Source organism: Excalfactoria chinensis, chromosome 3 (genome assembly GCF_039878825.1).
Source record: "Excalfactoria chinensis isolate bCotChi1 chromosome 3, bCotChi1.hap2, whole genome shotgun sequence".
NCBI lineage: Eukaryota > Metazoa > Chordata > Aves > Galliformes > Phasianidae > Excalfactoria > Excalfactoria chinensis.
In genome coordinates, this window is record NC_092827.1 from 10,549,472 (window position 1) to 10,566,030 (window position 16,559).

Sequence of the window (16,559 nt, forward strand, 5' to 3'; positions counted from 1 at the left end):
TCCTTCCCTTTACAAAATATATAAATATATGTATATATAATATTACTGTGCTTCATGGCACTGGGTCTTTGTTAGCATTTTTTATCTGCAGATACCACTATTTTGCCACATCCATTTTTGACTCTGCTTAACAGAGGGAAATATATGTCAGAAAGAGGTGAATTGATTTGCTCAAGGTCATGCAGCAGATAGAGCCTGGGAATTGAATGCAGACTTCCTGACTACTAATGCAGTCTCTTGCCTACAGAGACAGCACAAGTAAAAGTTTTCACAGGACTGTATATACAGTGTGTGTACTTCTGGGTGTCAAATTTACCCTATAGCCTTGTAACCTTTCATTATAGTTAATGTAAATGGAACACAGAAAATTAATAACTTTTTTTAAAAATTGAGTGCATAGTCCCAAATCTTAATTGGTTTAATTAGTGCATTATTCTCTTTAAGGTAAAATGAAATAGTTGATACATTTGTTTTACTATGATGAACAGTTCTGTTTTCCAAGCTAATTACTTGTTATTAGTTTCACCTGGACTGGCTTCTGGATAGCTCCTAGATGTATACATAGCAATGGAAGAAATATGTACTTCCAGAGCACAATTAACTACAACTGAAATTACGTACTGAGTAGTTTGGAGAAATTTATTATTCCTCTCTGTGATCTACATTGGGATTCTGTAGACTGGATCAGAAGAGTTCTGTGTCTGCTTTCTCTGCTTCATTTTTTCTGTTGTAACTTTGGACAGTGTTTTCAGCCTGATTTTTGTACTCTCACAAGCAGATGTTCTTTCACTGTGGGGTTTAAAATCAGCGTCAGGGACTTCTCATCTCAGATGAAGTTAAAAACTACTAGTTATGAAACAAACTTTAAGCTATCACTATTTGCAACCAGAGACCGAATACTGAAAATGTATTCATTGTGTACAAGTATAAAAGTGGAAGCTGAAACATTTCTTACAGTTCCTAACAACAGTGACAGGGAACTGTTATTAAAATCCTGCTGATTCTTTATGTGTGTATCAGCTGTTCTTGAATATTATTTTTAAGTTGCAATTGGGTAAATTACGTGTGAGTTAAAATATATACATTTCATTTATAATTTAGTATCTACACGTACTTTTTAAAGGAGATTATATTTTAATTTTAATTATATTTTAATTTTTTAATTGAACATCGTTTTAAGTAAGTTGCACATTAATTGATTCATATAAAGCAATGTTAACATTCAGTAGGAAAATAAGGCTGCCTATCTTTGGTGAAAGTTTTCCTTGTTTTCAGCTAGTGCAATTCATGTATTATTGTTCAATAGTGGCATGCTTCTGTTCCCAGATGAAGGGATGCATAAAAGTTTTAAAGGAACAACCACCTGACACTGTGGAAGGACTTCTGAATGCTCTCAGGTATGTATGGAATCACTGCTTGATTCAGCCTTAATTTTTTTTCCTCCTAATTTTTAAAAAAATTTAAGGCTTTTTAACCTTATAATCTTCTTCAACTAAGAAAATTGTCATTTTGGGTTTGGCTTTATCACCTGGGGTTCTCTTAAGTTATATTCTTCCTCTCAATTCCATTTCACTTTTACAAGCAATGATCGATACTGGAAGTCATAATCTCTATCAATGATACTTAAGTATCATTGAATTACCTAATTTCTCATACTGCTTATACTCCCCTTTTTTCTTTCATTGGGATCAAGTAAACCATTTTATTTTAATTTTGCTTAATGATACAACTTGAAGAAGACAGCTACCCAAATCCCAGTCCTGTAGCTGAGAGTTAAAAGCACTGTCTTGGAAAACAAGACACAATGATGTCATTTCTCTGAAACTCAGAAAAGGGTACCAAATTTTTTACAGCTGTGTTGAATTCTTTAGCTGTTGAGTGCTTGGATAGACCAAGAACTACTGCTATAACCACCTCTGCTTTTGCTTATCATATCTTTTGAATTAAAATTGATGTGGAGTTAAATCCTACAGCTATCAGATGTCTTTTGAGCTTGCGCAATGATTGATTTCCCTACCTACATACACAGTGCAGAATGTGTTTGGGCTTAAATAGAAGAAACATGCTAAAAACTTTATTCCTCCTAGGATATTCCTAAATGTGCAGCTCTGCACCAAATAGAGTTCTGGTTTAAAAAACAAACAAACAAACAGAAAATCTTCTATTTCATAAGGTACGAGGGTACAGGACCTTTAAGACAGATTCTTAAAATGAAGCTTTTAGATTCTTTCAAAATTCAGTCTAGATTCCTAAATCCTTTTAGTAGTTGTTTTGTTGGGTTTTTTTTATCTTATTTCTTATGTCGTCCCATGTATTGTATTTCTTCTGAGGATTTAAGTGAAAGAAAGGGAATTCTACAGAATCAAGTGCTGTTCTTGAAATAAGATGATTTGACTTCAATTTCCTGCCATATCGCAGACACTGTATTTGGCTGCAGACCCATCTTTTAAACAGACACTCTTGCTGCACTGACATTACTACAATTGTTGGCTCAAGGCCAGGATTTAGCCTCAATTCTCCACCTGTTAACAAAGAATAATTTCTTGTAAGGCATATTTAGAAGATAAAGAGCAGCGGGCGATAAGTAAATAAATTCCAGTGATCAGTGAGTAAAGGAATATACATGCATCTTTGTGTAAATGAACTATATTGGTTTCAGCCAATGATTTTTTCAGACTTTTAAAATCCATTCTCGTTTTATTAAATACCGTTTTTAATTTGTGATTTCTAGGTTCACTACGAAACACCTGAATGATGAATCTACTTCCAAACAGATCCGAGCTATGCTGCAGTAGTGTCTTGAGACGAGTTAGATGTTTGTATTGACCACAGAAGATGTGTATGTTTACATAATTTAATACAGTTTGATGTTAATACTTGTGTGCATTTACATAACCATTTTCTTCACATTGCTAAAATATATAAACCTGTAGTCATAACCCAACTGACTATATATAATACAGGCTATGTTTATATGCTAGCCTTTATCTTTTGACCTTTACAATACATTTTTTACTTAGATACTTTAGCTGAAACAGTTTATCTGTGCATTTTAATTCTTAAATGCCTTCTCTGGAAGATAAAATGGAAATCAGATAAACTGAAATGTCAAAGCTGCCATAGGAGACGAACTTTAAAGAAGGAGAAAGTTAATAAAAGAGAAAGTGAAATCACAGGTATAGGTTAATACCTGAATGTTCATCAGCCTCATTTAAATATGTTGTTTTTCCTGTAATTAGTGGAGATCTATCTAATTTTAAGGGTTATGTGCTGGCCAGCATCCAAAAATGTATTGCAGAAGAGGTCATTTTGCCTCTTTTAATATGTATAGCCCGTTCTTTTCCACCACTGGGAAAATTAATACTCTTTTTCAGACATTATATAAATAAATACAAAATGTGTTTCAAGACCATTGCTGGATTTTGAAAATTCTGATTAATTTTATTAGATTTAGAAAGGTGAGGGAAAATGCTTGTCTTGGCTTTAAAAGAACGGATTTTGCAGTGTAAATACATCGTGGTAAACATCTGTTAGGGACAGCTCTACCTGGTGAAGAATTATTTTATTTTATTTTATTTTTGCTAATACAAAATTGAATAAAGCAGAACACTCTTCTGTAGCAGCAGACTTCCTTTGTGTCAAATTGGCCTCATTAGACTAGGGATGATACAAAGTTTCAAGACCTGAGCTGTTCCTAGGCACTCTTATCAGTTTCCTTGATAGTAATATTCATCAGCTGATTCACAATCAGCATGGGTATGTTTCAGCTCACTGCTTTTCACTGTTTTTCTAGGTGTGATTGATGCTTCAAGGAGTTGATTTCCTTACTCAGTGGTTCTTAATTTCTAGTAATTTTCTCCAGTAAATGGAATAGAAATATTTTGCCAAAAGCAGCAAAGTGTTCGTGCTCTGTTAAATGTCTTCTCTGAGTGATCTGCAGTCGCTGTACATATTCTTGCAGAGGTCACATTCTGAAAATATGTTCATTTGTGTACTTTGCATATATGCATGAAAACTCCAGTGCTTGTGCACAGCTTCAGATTTGTTTATTCTTGTGTAAATCAGAGGTTGTGTGCTGTCACTGGAATTTTCATGCTTTTCACTTCTGAAAATATTAACCATAAGAGTTTGAAGATGCATTTGGTCTGTTGAAACTCAGCTGCACTGTTACAAATTTAGTCAGTGAACTCTGTCCTTAAACAGTATTACTATCATAAGTTCTTTAGGATTGCCTTAGAGTTTATTAGTGAGCAGAATTACCACTATGAGGTTTCTCAGATGTCATGAGAACCCACAGACGTTAGCATTATACCTGTAATGATGCAGGAAAGCACAGCAACTGTAGAGTTCATTTCGTAGATCTGCAGTTTTAGCAGATCACTGTGTTATCATCAAGAACAGAATTAGAAATTGCTCGTTGTTTTTCTGGAAGCAGTGATCACACTGCTATTTTATAGCAGTAAAGCCCCCGTGCAAACTCCATTTTTAATGGGGAGGCATTTACAAATATATATTAAAGGAAATTCTGTTTTGTTCATAGTCACTTTCAGTTAGGTAAATCAAGATGAACTACAGATCATTCTATTGACTTTTGGTATCTAACGTTAATACACGCTTACCTGCAGTCTCTTGTCAAACAATGAAGTCTTTAAGTCTCCCAGATGAAAGTTATTCATCACTTGTGTAATAAAAATGTAAAATGTAAAGCATTCTACAAGTTGTCATGTGCTGTTTGCTGAAACCACTGAATTTCTTTGCCTGCTGTGATGTTTTTGTACAGAAGTTTGTTGGAAATAATAAAAAGTTTGGTACAGTAAACGTTGGAACTGTCTGTATTTAGACAACATTAAAAAGTTGAGAAGGATTTCATTTGTTTTGGATCTGAGATATAGTAGGCTCACTTTTATATATCCAGTGTATAGTTTCTTTATACACCATTTGAAATATTTCACTTGCATGCCATGCTGATACAACTTCAAGTTCTTCTTCAAGTGCATCCCATTCCACTACCTGACCACTCTCTGGGAGAAGTACTTCCTAACATCCAACCTGAATCTCCCCTGTCACAACTTGAGGCCATCCATAAAATTTGTATCTGCACATTAGTCATCCCTAGGCTGTGGTGGATGCTTCAGACTGCCTTTATAATCAGTAAGATCACCAGAGGATGGTTCATTTCATCTTAAGTGCAAATGAATTACTCTTAGAAGAGAGGCTTTGTAAGCTAGTGGTTGGAGTTATTTATCTCTGTTTTGGCAATGCTTCTTCTATGACTCATCATTACATAAGAATACATAAGATCATATCTTAATGAGAGATCATATCATAATGAGAGCATTTTGGAACTGGCATAAATAAGTATGACTAGTTTGCTCTGTGGCAGAAAAAGGGGCTATTTTAGGTTGATGTGAATTTGAAAGACTAGAATAGCTGCAAAAAACAATGATGGATTTAATCTTTATTCAGAAGCATAGTTCATAACCTCAAAGCTTTCTGCTGCCACTGAGCAGCTGTCAAAAAGCACAGTCACTAGGAGTATATTTACTGCTACGCAACGAGTAGCATCACTCATATAAACTATCTAATGTTTTCCATGTGCTTACAAAGCAACAAAAAAATATCATCTCTCTGTTGCTTTCTCTGCTGTCTTTCTGCTAAACTTAGACTGGTATTTAGATGCAAGTAGTATGTAAGATGACACAAGTCATCTTATGTTTTACGTATATACTGATTTAAATAAAGCAAGTCATAAATTCGTCATATAAAATGATCGCTTTCCCCTTTCCATTTCTTTCTTGAGCAGCTTGATGGAATCAATATATTCCTACAGAAATACAGCACCAGTACAGGTATGCAAATGTTCGGAAATACGGCATCTTTTATTCATCCCATATCTAAGTTTTGAAACATCTCTACAGGCTGCAAAGAAAATTTATCTGAATTTAGACAAATATCCTTTTTTTTTTTTTTTTTTTTTTTTTTTTTTAAGAAAAAAAAAAAAGAGTTTCATATATTTAGGCTCAATTTCATGAATCTCATTTGTGCTTGACGCCTCTTGCCTGTGTCTGCATAGGAGTTTCTTGAGCTGTTGTATCTCTAAGCTAAGCACTCTCTGCTTTCTCAGCTTGTACTCATATGACAGATACTTTGGTCTCCTCCTCATCTGCACAGCCCTTTGCTGTTCTCTGTACATCCATGGCTTATACCAGGGACTCCACGCCTGGTACCAACAGTCCAGATGTGTGTCACCAGTGCTGAAGAGTGCAGAAGAATCACCTTCCTCAGCTTGCTCATGATACTATTCTTTATGCAGCCCTGGATGCTCCCGGCCTTTTCTTTACATACTTATTTTCCTGTGAGGGCAAACTGCAGACTCATGTGCATCCTGCTGTCAAACAGATGCCTCAGTTTTCTTTTTGACAAAGTGCTTTGTAGCTACTTGGTCCCCAACCTGTACACATGGAGGAGGTTATTCTTCTCTAGGTTCAGGACTTGACGGCTCCCATTGTTAAACTTCATAATTCACTAATCTCTTTCAGATTCCCTCTCAATAGCAGCACAAGCATCTGGTGTATCAACCACTCCTCCCAGTTCTGCTTCATCTGCTAAATTCCTACTCTCCAAATCATTAATGATGTTAAACAGTATTGACCCCAGTATCAACCACTGGGGTACACCACCAGTGCTTGGAATCCAGAAGGATTTTGTGCTGCTGCTCACCACACCTTTGAGCCTTGCAGTTCAGCTATTTGTCAGTATACCTCACTGTCTCATTATCTCATCTGCATTTCAGCAGTTTGTCTGTGAATATCTTATGGGAGGTACTGTCTTATGGAAGGTACTGCCTTGCTGAAGTAAAAAATATGCAACATCCACAATTCTTCCCTCATTCACTAGGACAGTCATCTTGGCATAGAAAGCCAGGAGGTTTATCAGACACAATATCCAGATTATCAGTCATGCAACTGGTTGTCCAGTTTTACGTTCAGAAATTGTTTCCCAGAGAATTTGTTCCATTAGATTCCCATGGATTGTCAAGCTTATCAAGTGAAGCCAAGAAGCCTGTAGTTCTCTAAAGTCTGCTTGCAATTCTTGAATTAATAACTAGCAGCATTTGTTTTCATCCTATCTTCAATGACATCTCTCAGCTCTTAGCACTGATGGTGCTTCCCCTCAGACCATATAGATGAGTGTAAGTCCAGTTAGTTTAAATACTTCCTAACCTGAACCTCCTCCACTTAGAGTAAATTTTTATTCCAGACTTTCTGAGATTTCTGAAGGCAATTCCTACCATCAAAGACATGGGCAAAGAAAGCATTGAGTTCCTTGCCTACATTCTTTGTAGCCAGGTCCTCTATGACATTTAGCAATTTGAATACGTTTTCTGTAACCTTCCTATTGCTGCTGATATTCTCTTAGAAGCCCTTTCGGTTGGCTTTCATCTCGACCACATTTAACTCCAGGGCAGCTTTGGTCTTGCTAGGTCACTTCTCCGTTTTCCCTCTTCTTGCATGCTACTTTAAGTTTGGCTTGGCTTCCTGCTCATCAGGACCTTTCATTTTTGAGCTTGGATGAGGTGATCCTTGATCAGCCAGCTTCCCTGGGTTCCTCTTTAGGAATGTAACCCATGCAATCCTACCCAGAGCCTTTAAGAAAGAAAAAAATAAATAAAAATAAAAATAAATTAAAAAAATAATCCCAAATTTAATCTTTCCTGAACATCACTTTATGGTTTTATAGTTGATAACACGCTTTAAAAATTACTTGTGTTCTAAAACTAATAGAAATTCACCATTCAGTGAACATAAAATATCAAGAAGCACAAATCTTGCTTATTCAAAATGTTAATATTTTTAAGGGTCTTTTAATTTGCTTTAAAAGTAGCCCACTAATTGCTGTTCTCTTTCTGCAGATGGCTTCTCTTACGCATAACTCCAGAACCTATGGACATTAAGCCAGTGAGCTGAAACAGTGACATGATTATAATTCATCAATAACTAAATAAAACTCAGTTCAGTTAAAAAGCAAATTTAATAGATGTAATATTTTAAGCAGCTACAGACTAAAAAAGGTGAATTCCAAATTGCCAAATAATCCAAATTCTGAAAACCTGATTCTTCTTTGCACCAGTTTGACACAAACGTAACTCGATTGCAAAAGAGCTGCTTCTGATTGACATGGGTGTAAATGATATCCTTTGTGTTTCTTTTCAGTTGTGGCCTTTGACCCTAATTGCTTATTACTGAGCAAATCGAGTCTTCTGCTAGTGCAGATCAATGACATAACTCGATAATCTTGCAGAGATCTGACTCGTGATTGCTTTGAAATTAAAACTAAAAAGAACAGTGCAGTAGGTATTCTAGAAAGTCAATACGTATATAGTTAGCAAAATAGACCATCCAGACACTAATCCCTGGTTTAAAGGGAGGATATGTCATGAGTTTTCAACTGATCTTAATTTGGGTTTATTCTGGAATTTTTACTTAGGAAGTTTTTTAAAGTTAACAAAAATAATAAAAACAGAACTTGTCCTCTCCTCACTCAGTAACAATTGAGATATCGTACTAAAAATCTGGTTATGAGAGACTAGCAAGCAAACATTTGGGGCTCTTGGAATTTACAGTCCAGTTCCATACATGCTATTTTTTAAACTAGACAGTACTTGGACCAATTCTGTGTAACATAAAAGGGCCATGAAAGAGCAGTTTGTTGGAAAGTCAGTCTGGGATTTTCTGTGTTTGGAGTCACAGAATCATAGAATTGTGTCATAGAATCATAGAACGACTTGGGTTGGAAGGGACCTCAGCGGTCACTGAGTTCTAACCCCCCTGCTGCAGGCAAGGCCTCCAACTTCCATATCCAATACTAGACCAGGCTGCCCAGGGCCCCATCCAACCTGGCTTTGAACACCTACAGGGATGGGCACCCACAACCTCTCTGGGCAGCTGTTCCAGCACCTCACCACTCTCACAGTAAAGAAAGTCCATTTTTCCTGGAGTGTTCTTCCATTGTCATCGCCACTGTATTAGAAACTTCTGCTGGAAGAATTCCTCTAAGACATCTTTTATTGGCTTCATTGGTCAAGAGGCATCAGAATGAAATACAGCATTCTAGACTTTGAAGTGGCGGGTCATTTACCTCCCTGATCTAGAAAGCAGGATGAAAACAGTTTGTGATCAGAGCTGCTAAAAAAGACCATCTTACCTTATTTTTAATAGCATTTTTTTTTTAATTTTTTTATTTTTTTATTTTTTTTTTTTCATTATCATCTCCTTTCAAAATTAGAAAATGCAGTTTTTCTTGTGTTAGGAGCATATCAATTCTTCCTTCGTTTGGGTTGGCCTGACAGGCCATTTGAAGCATAGACTTCTGAGTCTGGTCTGCCACATCTTGACAAATAGAGGTGGCAGGTGTTAGAACCGGAATTTTCATTTAGTCTTTCAAGTGGCATCACTTACAAAGCCTCGGGCTTTGCCTAAGGTAGAAAATTATGACCTATATGTCATACATGGGATATACATGCTACTGAAGAGCCTAATTCTATAATGATCTCCTGTGTTATAATGGACTGAATCAATCCTGTATTAATGTCTCATCTTCTCCTCTGTGGACCAGGGGGATCTTAGGTTGGATTGAAATGCCAAAGATCTTGGCTTGAACAAAATGCCAACTTTTTCACTAATCCTAAAGTGAAGCACTGAGTCTGTCGGTGTTCCCAGTATCCAAAAGCTTCTCCTTTGAGTAGTGTTTAGTGCAGTGTCACAACTGTCCTCTGCTGGGATTTCTGCAAAAATGGAAGAGAGGGTGAAAAGCAACTCTATAAATAAGTGATTTGGTTCTCATATTTGTTTAGCTGACTTTTGAGGATGATTCCAAGTCTGTTCAAGTCATTAGCCTTTAAATTGCCAAGCTGAATACAAACAAACAAAAACCCTCTTCATTCTTACAAGCTGTAGCTTGTTCTTCATGGGCTCTAATAAATCATCTTTCTTTTCTAGTAGCACTCAGCTACCTGACAGCAGAACCAGCAATGCTAATTTCCACCATAGGGTTCAGCAGTTCAACCTTACTGGGTTACGAGGAACTCCTTTTGACTTACTTACTCTCTCTGGTCTCTTCCATCTGTATCCACTTTGAACAAATGTCCTCTGAGCACTGTTTTAAGACACGTTAGCTTACATTTGCCAAAACACCAGTTTTGTGTTTTGCCACAAAAGTGGAGAATTACCCCAGATTTCCTTTGTAGCATCAGGATGTGAATCTGAAAACTCGATTGTAGACTGTAATTACAGGATTCTTAAAGATAAATCTTCTCTTTCATGACTGTAAATAACTGTTCAATTGAAAATACTCAATAGTTTATTATTCTAATAAAGCTTCTGCATCAGCAACAGCAGGCAACAAATCTTAAAGTCACTGAGCAATTTTATTACACAGATTGTAACTATATATATATTATATATATATTTTCAAAACTGCAGCATGTGCTAAAATAAAACCTGAATGATGAATGTTTACATTAATTCTGGGATGTTGCTTGCAGTTTAAATTGAATGTCTCGCCATTTTGTGCTCTCTATTGCATTTGCTTTCTTTGACTCATGAGGAGCACTTTCTGATACACCTGCATTCTAGAGCATGCATATGGAAGATCTGCTCCTGAAAACAGTCCAGAAGTTTTGCTCCTCCAAACCCAGAATAGCAGACATTCACCTCAGCTGGGATCAAAACAAAATAGTGCTCCAAAACTGCTCCCACGGACACGATCTGTTGAAGACAGTCACAAGCTACAAGTGGGCAAAGGACTAACAAAAAATAGCTGCAGATTAAGTTGAGCTCCAAGTTGAACTGCATTCAGTGAAAAGGCTGCATCTGTCCCAGCTGACTTTGGATCACATTTAAACAGACTTAATTAATTAGTATTATCCTGAAGACGGATCAGTATCAATATGGCAGTTCAATCTTAGAAAAAAAATATCATTTAAATTTTGATGCAATGGCACCAGTGGGAATTCAGGTGAGTTATACTCAGGGACTGGATCATGTCCCAAGATTTAACTTGCTTTACATGTTTGCATGATCTCCTGAGATAGACTTGACAACTGCTAACTGCAAACATCATGAAAAACATAGGCAGAATCATCTCTGCTGGTGTTCCTATTGATACAGGTGTCCTAGCCGTTCTATATCTATCTATCTATCTATCTATCTATCTATCTATCTATCTATCTATCTATCTATCTATCTATCTATCTATCTATTTATTTTTAATCATGAATATAGTAAGCTTGAAGTAGGTTGTAATGTGGTGTTTGTGCATCATGAAGCACAAGACAGCACAGGGAAGGAGAGAACTTGGCCTTTAATTTCATCTTACATGACGTTTCAGTTTATCTTTGTTTTCTTTGTGAGACAGATCTCTCTTTTATTACCAGTGCTATTCTATCAACTCTTTTCCTTTTTTCTTCTAGTCAGATACGCTTCTGCCTTACGGAGAGAGAAATAAAAATGCCAGTCTGTTATCTCACATTTCAGTTAAGTCTAACATATATTTGCTTTGGGGTAAAAAAGTTGAAGAAAAAAGGGAAATGTCAAAAATGAATAATAAATGGCGTATAAACAGAAGCAGATTTTCTGTGATATGTTACCCCTGATAAACTTGATAATGTTTCCCAAATGTGTTGCCTTGATTCAGATCCAAATCTACTGGTCAGATTTTATGTGCTATTTTTAATTTTACTGCTTAAAATACTTGACATCATCTTGTAGGAATTCCCTCCTACTGCAGAGCTGTATCTAGTTATTTGTAGGTTAAAATTCATCTTAATATAGGTTTACATAAAACATGTGTTACCACAGAGGCAACAAAAAGACAGATCTGGGTGGGTAAAACAAGCTGGGTTTGCGAGGAAACTTTTTTTTTCCTTTTTAATGAAATATGTTTTCCTTTGAGGCCACTCTGCTGTTTGATATTGTACACTCCAAGGTCTTTCCATTCAGTAAACTTTCCTTGCCCTTTAAGCAGCGAAATCAGAATGCGAAAGACTAATACAAACAACAAGGGACAGGGGGACCTGGAAACGTTTAGGACTTCACAAAAAGCCTATAGATTCAGGCAATAAAATCAGGAGGTACTGCAACACAATGTAGCTCTTTGGAATACCTAACAAGCCTCGTTCACTCCTATAGTTATTGCTGCACTGGCTTCTGTGGAGTTACTCTGCTCTGCACTGGTATTTGTGGGGATATGCCTAGAGAGGCTCTTTCTCAACATAAAACAGTGAAGACCTGGAAGCATTAAAACAGGCTGATGAGAGAAAGGAACAGTTTTTCCAGTGATGCACAGCACTGACAATACCAATACGAGAAAGCGCAGCCCTAACAACAGAAAAGTATTGCAGTTACGTGCTGATGTCTGTTAGTGTTTTTTTGCAGTTATCCCATACCAAGCAGTAGATATGCTGGAAGTAATATACTTAAATATCAAGTTCATGCTTCAGTGCCTCAGCTTAGTTCAGTACTTGAAGTAGACTGGGCCTGATGAACTTCACTGTAAAGTACTTAATGAACTGGCTTAGCACAGATTCTTGTTCCGTTTGATTACTCTGAAGGGAGTGGTGAAGCAAGTGCCTGTTCTTAAACGTCAGAATGAGGTGGAATATAAGAGCCCAGATAGATAATAGGCCATCTCAGACTAACAGGCCATCTCAGACCATGTCAAAGGACTGTAATTTCCTAAAGAGAAAGGAAGAAGCAGTGGAAGAGTAGAAGCAGTGGCAAGTAGTATACCTTTGTAAGGCTTCTGATGGCACCTCACATTGATTTCCTGTATGGAGCTAAAGAAATGCTGTCCAGATCTGCTACAGCTTCCTTCCACACAGAGGCTCTGGCAGTGCAGCTGCATAGGGCTAAGCCTCGGTTTATGGCAAGCTTCAGGCTGGGCCCACTACCCCATCCTCAGGGAGAAACTTGCATATGGGGGCTTGTTCCATCTGGGGCTCATCCCAGATGTGATATTTTAGAGGCAGGGAAAGAAAAAGAGTACCCCTGTTGTCAGACTGTGTCAGCCAGTCCTGAATCTCTTTCAGACAACCACGTAGGCACCTAGAATCTGACCCCAAATAACTGTGTCCCAAGAAGAAAGATGTTGGGTGGGGAAAGAACGTAAGTATTCATCACACACTTGCTTTATATTACACCTGCTGTGTAGTTATTCCTTCCAACAGACACCAGAAAATGTTCATTTGTGTTAAGGAAAATGAGTAATTTTATTAAGTGATGTTATACAAAACTCCAGATGAAATACAAACTCCGCCGTGCATTTCAAAATATGAGGGACTGATATCACATTTCTCATCCCCTTCTGAAGCTGATTTCAAATATAAGAACGTTCCCTAATTGAAGTCTGCAAACATTAAGGCAAAATACTAACTTTCTAACAATGTTTTCTTACATGCTTCAGTTGAAACTAGTGGGTAAGATATCCTTGTGCTGACTATCATGAGGAAAGCCAGCCTTTTGCCTTTGTTTACCAGTCTGTGATCTGGGGATAATTACACAAGGATAGATCATTTAATCAGCGGGTAAACATGGCTTGCGTGCGTGCACTGGAGACAGAGATCACATTTGGTTTTCCTCTTTATAAGAGTGGCCTTTATAAGAATGGTTTGCTAAGGCCATGAATTATAACTAGTATAATCTGAGAAAAGTGAAGTGTAGCATAACTAGATGAGTAGAATGTTGCTGTTGGTGTCTTATGCCTGTTAAGCAATTATTACCAGCAGACAGCCCAGATTAGAAAAGAAGAGAATCTAACAGTGATAACAATTGATTTAATAAACCAGCGTGCCATAAAAAACCTGAATTTTTTGAATTCAGTCTCATTTGCATTCCACCTTGATGTCACCTGGCAAAGACACAACTTCCCTCTTTTCATAGAATCATAGAATGGCTTGGGTTGGAAGGGACCTCAAAACCCATCTAGTTCCTACACCCTGCCATGGATAGGGTTGCCACCCATCAAATCAGAGCTGTCCAAGACCCCATCCAACCTGGTCTCGAACACCCCCAGGGATGGAGCACCCACAGTTTCTCTGGGCATCCTCTCAGTAAGGAATCTTTAATACAGTGTAAGACATTTTGTGTTTTCTTTGTGGGTTGCTGTTGTTGTTTTGATGCCTGTTGAGTGGTGTGTGAACTAAATGATGATGCAAGTTAAGTGTAGGCGTTCAAGGACAGGTTGGTTGGGCCTTGGGTAACCTGATCAGGTGGGTGACAACCCTGCTTATGGGGAAGGATTGGGACTGAATGGGTTTTGAGGTCCCTTCCAACCTATGATTCTATGATTCTATGACTCTATGAGTCTGTGATTCTATGACTTTATGAATATATGAAATGCTGAGCCTGACTTCTCCATCCCAGTCACTGTGCATCCCAGGATCAATTTGGGGATGCTCCTGTGCCTTGGCCATGCTGCAGGCTGCTGTAAGAGGGAAATGCTACAGATGGGAGGAGAGGTAGAATCCTGAACTCCCTTCTTTGCACTCCACAAGGAGGCCAAAGAAGGAAGCATGACACAGCAGTGGTAAAATAAAAAAGAATAGGCTACATGTAAGATTTGGGAGAGTAAAAGCAGAAGACAACAAACAAACAAACAAACACACACAAAAAGCCCTCTGAGTGAGTTGGTATAGGGAACAACTCAGCTTTATACAAACTACGCCTTGCAGAATATGATCTGTGTACAGCTCTGTGAAGAGGTTTCCTCACTCAAAAGCCAATATAATCATGGTTTAGGAGCCCAGGACTCCACTTACATATTGTTTCTATTACAGCGCAGTTCACTAAGTTACAATGACATCAGAAGATAATTCTTCCAAAAATACTCAGCTTTTTCTTTTTTGGATTCTAGAAAAATATATATTATATTATCTCTGGTGAAAATCTAAGAAATCTTCTAATTAAGTTAGATGTATATTATATAGCTTGATTCATCATGGAAAGGCAATGAAGGCAATACAGAAAACTGCAGTTTTACTTCCCTGCTGATGTACAGAGGGTGTTGCCTACAACAAGAGGGACAGAGCAGCATTTTGGGGCCATCTATTCCAAGCCTGAAAACAAGACTGGTACCTTCAGAAGGCAGCTGAGGTCTCTGGTGAGGTGAAGTGCCTCTCTGCCACAAGGTTTCTGCCTGAATTAAGGACTACTTGAAGGCTGAGCAGAGACCTCATGCTTTGATTTAACTGAGGATATACAACATCAGAGACATGAAGCCTTTTCATCATGTTGTTCAAGCTGTGACTTTCGCTTGTGAAAGCAGATTTTCTGTTTGTTTTGTTTTCTGTCTTGTGTGAGAAGGCAGAAATTGGAGGCTGTAGGTGAAAAAAATACGGGACACAAGGGCTACCATATGTGTTATCTGTTGTAAGCATTGGCAGCAGGCTGGGTATCAGCTCAGTGATATGTAGAATGACTTGCTCTCTGGTTTGCCGTAATACTTCATCATAACCAAGATGGAAAGCCAAACCAAATTTTGGATAGATAACACAGAGGCACAAGGTCTAGGTAGTACACTCAGAAGTCAGCACAGAAGCAAAATGTACTTCAAAAGGGGAATTGCAATCTTGCAATTATCCTAAAATGTCAAAAACAACAACATCAACAAAGGATTATAATATTTATGTAATTTCCACTACAAGATATGTGGTTACATCTTTCTGCTTTGGGAAGCTCTATTGCTCCCATGAGAAAGAGCTGTAGTAGCCCAGTGGTGTTGCTTGCATGAAGTGGTATGGCAGAAAGAGGGTCTATCTGGATTTGCTTCATTTTTCTTCAAGTCTTAACAAGATTAAACAAACAAACATAAGGGAAAGAAAGAAAGAAAGAAAGAAAGAAAGAAAGAAAGAAAGAAAGAAAGAAAGAAAGAAAGAAAGAAAGAAAGAAAGAAAGAAAGAAAGAAAGAAAGAAAGAAAGAAAGAAAGAAAGAAAGAAAGAAAGAAAGAAAGAAAGAAAGAAAGAAAGAAAGAAAGAAAGAAAGAAAGAAAGAAAGAAAGAAAGAAAGAAAGAAAGAAAGAAAGAAAGAAAGAAAGAAAGAAAGAAAGAAAAAGAAAGAAAGAAAGAAAGAAAGAGAAAGAAGAAGGATGAGAGAGATGTTCAATTTCGTTACAAGGGAGTAAGGATTTTACCTGAGTCGACCTTGGTTTTGGAGGGAAAAGAGCTACCATGCATGGGTGTGAGCCAGGCTGTGATCTTCACAAAGATCTGTGCCTTTATTTTCAGGCACAGACATGGCCTGAGGTCATCAAACACACATTTTCCACTTCCTTATTATCCAGTCTGAAGATTAAGTAGAGGAAACGAGAGCTGCATCTGCCTCCTCTTCTCTTGCAAAAGAGATGTTGGTGTGGCAGGGCAGGCTGGGGCTCTTTCTGCAAACACAGCAGCTCAAGGCTGGACCTGAGACAAGGGCAGATGATAGAAGAGTTTGTGTCCATACCCCAGGCCCCAAAGTAACAATTAAACAACATATTTGGGAGCATTTGCATTAGTGTCTTGATT

General features: G+C 37.6%; 1 protein-coding gene across 8 annotated transcripts in view; it reads left to right on the top strand.

The window, feature by feature from the left end:
* CYRIA (CYFIP related Rac1 interactor A) overlaps window positions 1-4,879 on the top strand; it is a 53,019-nt gene extending 48,140 nt beyond the window's left edge. For 7 of the 8 annotated variants that reach the window (XM_072331252.1, XM_072331253.1, XM_072331256.1 and 4 more), the window contains 2 exons: window positions 1,327-1,397; window positions 2,732-4,863. In XM_072331252.1, the coding sequence (XP_072187353.1) occupies window positions 1,327-1,397; window positions 2,732-2,795 (135 nt within the window). In that variant the 3' untranslated portion in view covers window positions 2,796-4,863. Of the gene's footprint in view, window positions 1-1,326; window positions 1,398-2,731 lie in introns of all 8 variants that reach the window. The other variant, XM_072331251.1, reaches the window with a different exon arrangement.
* Window positions 4,880-16,559: the final 11,680 nt, after the last annotated feature.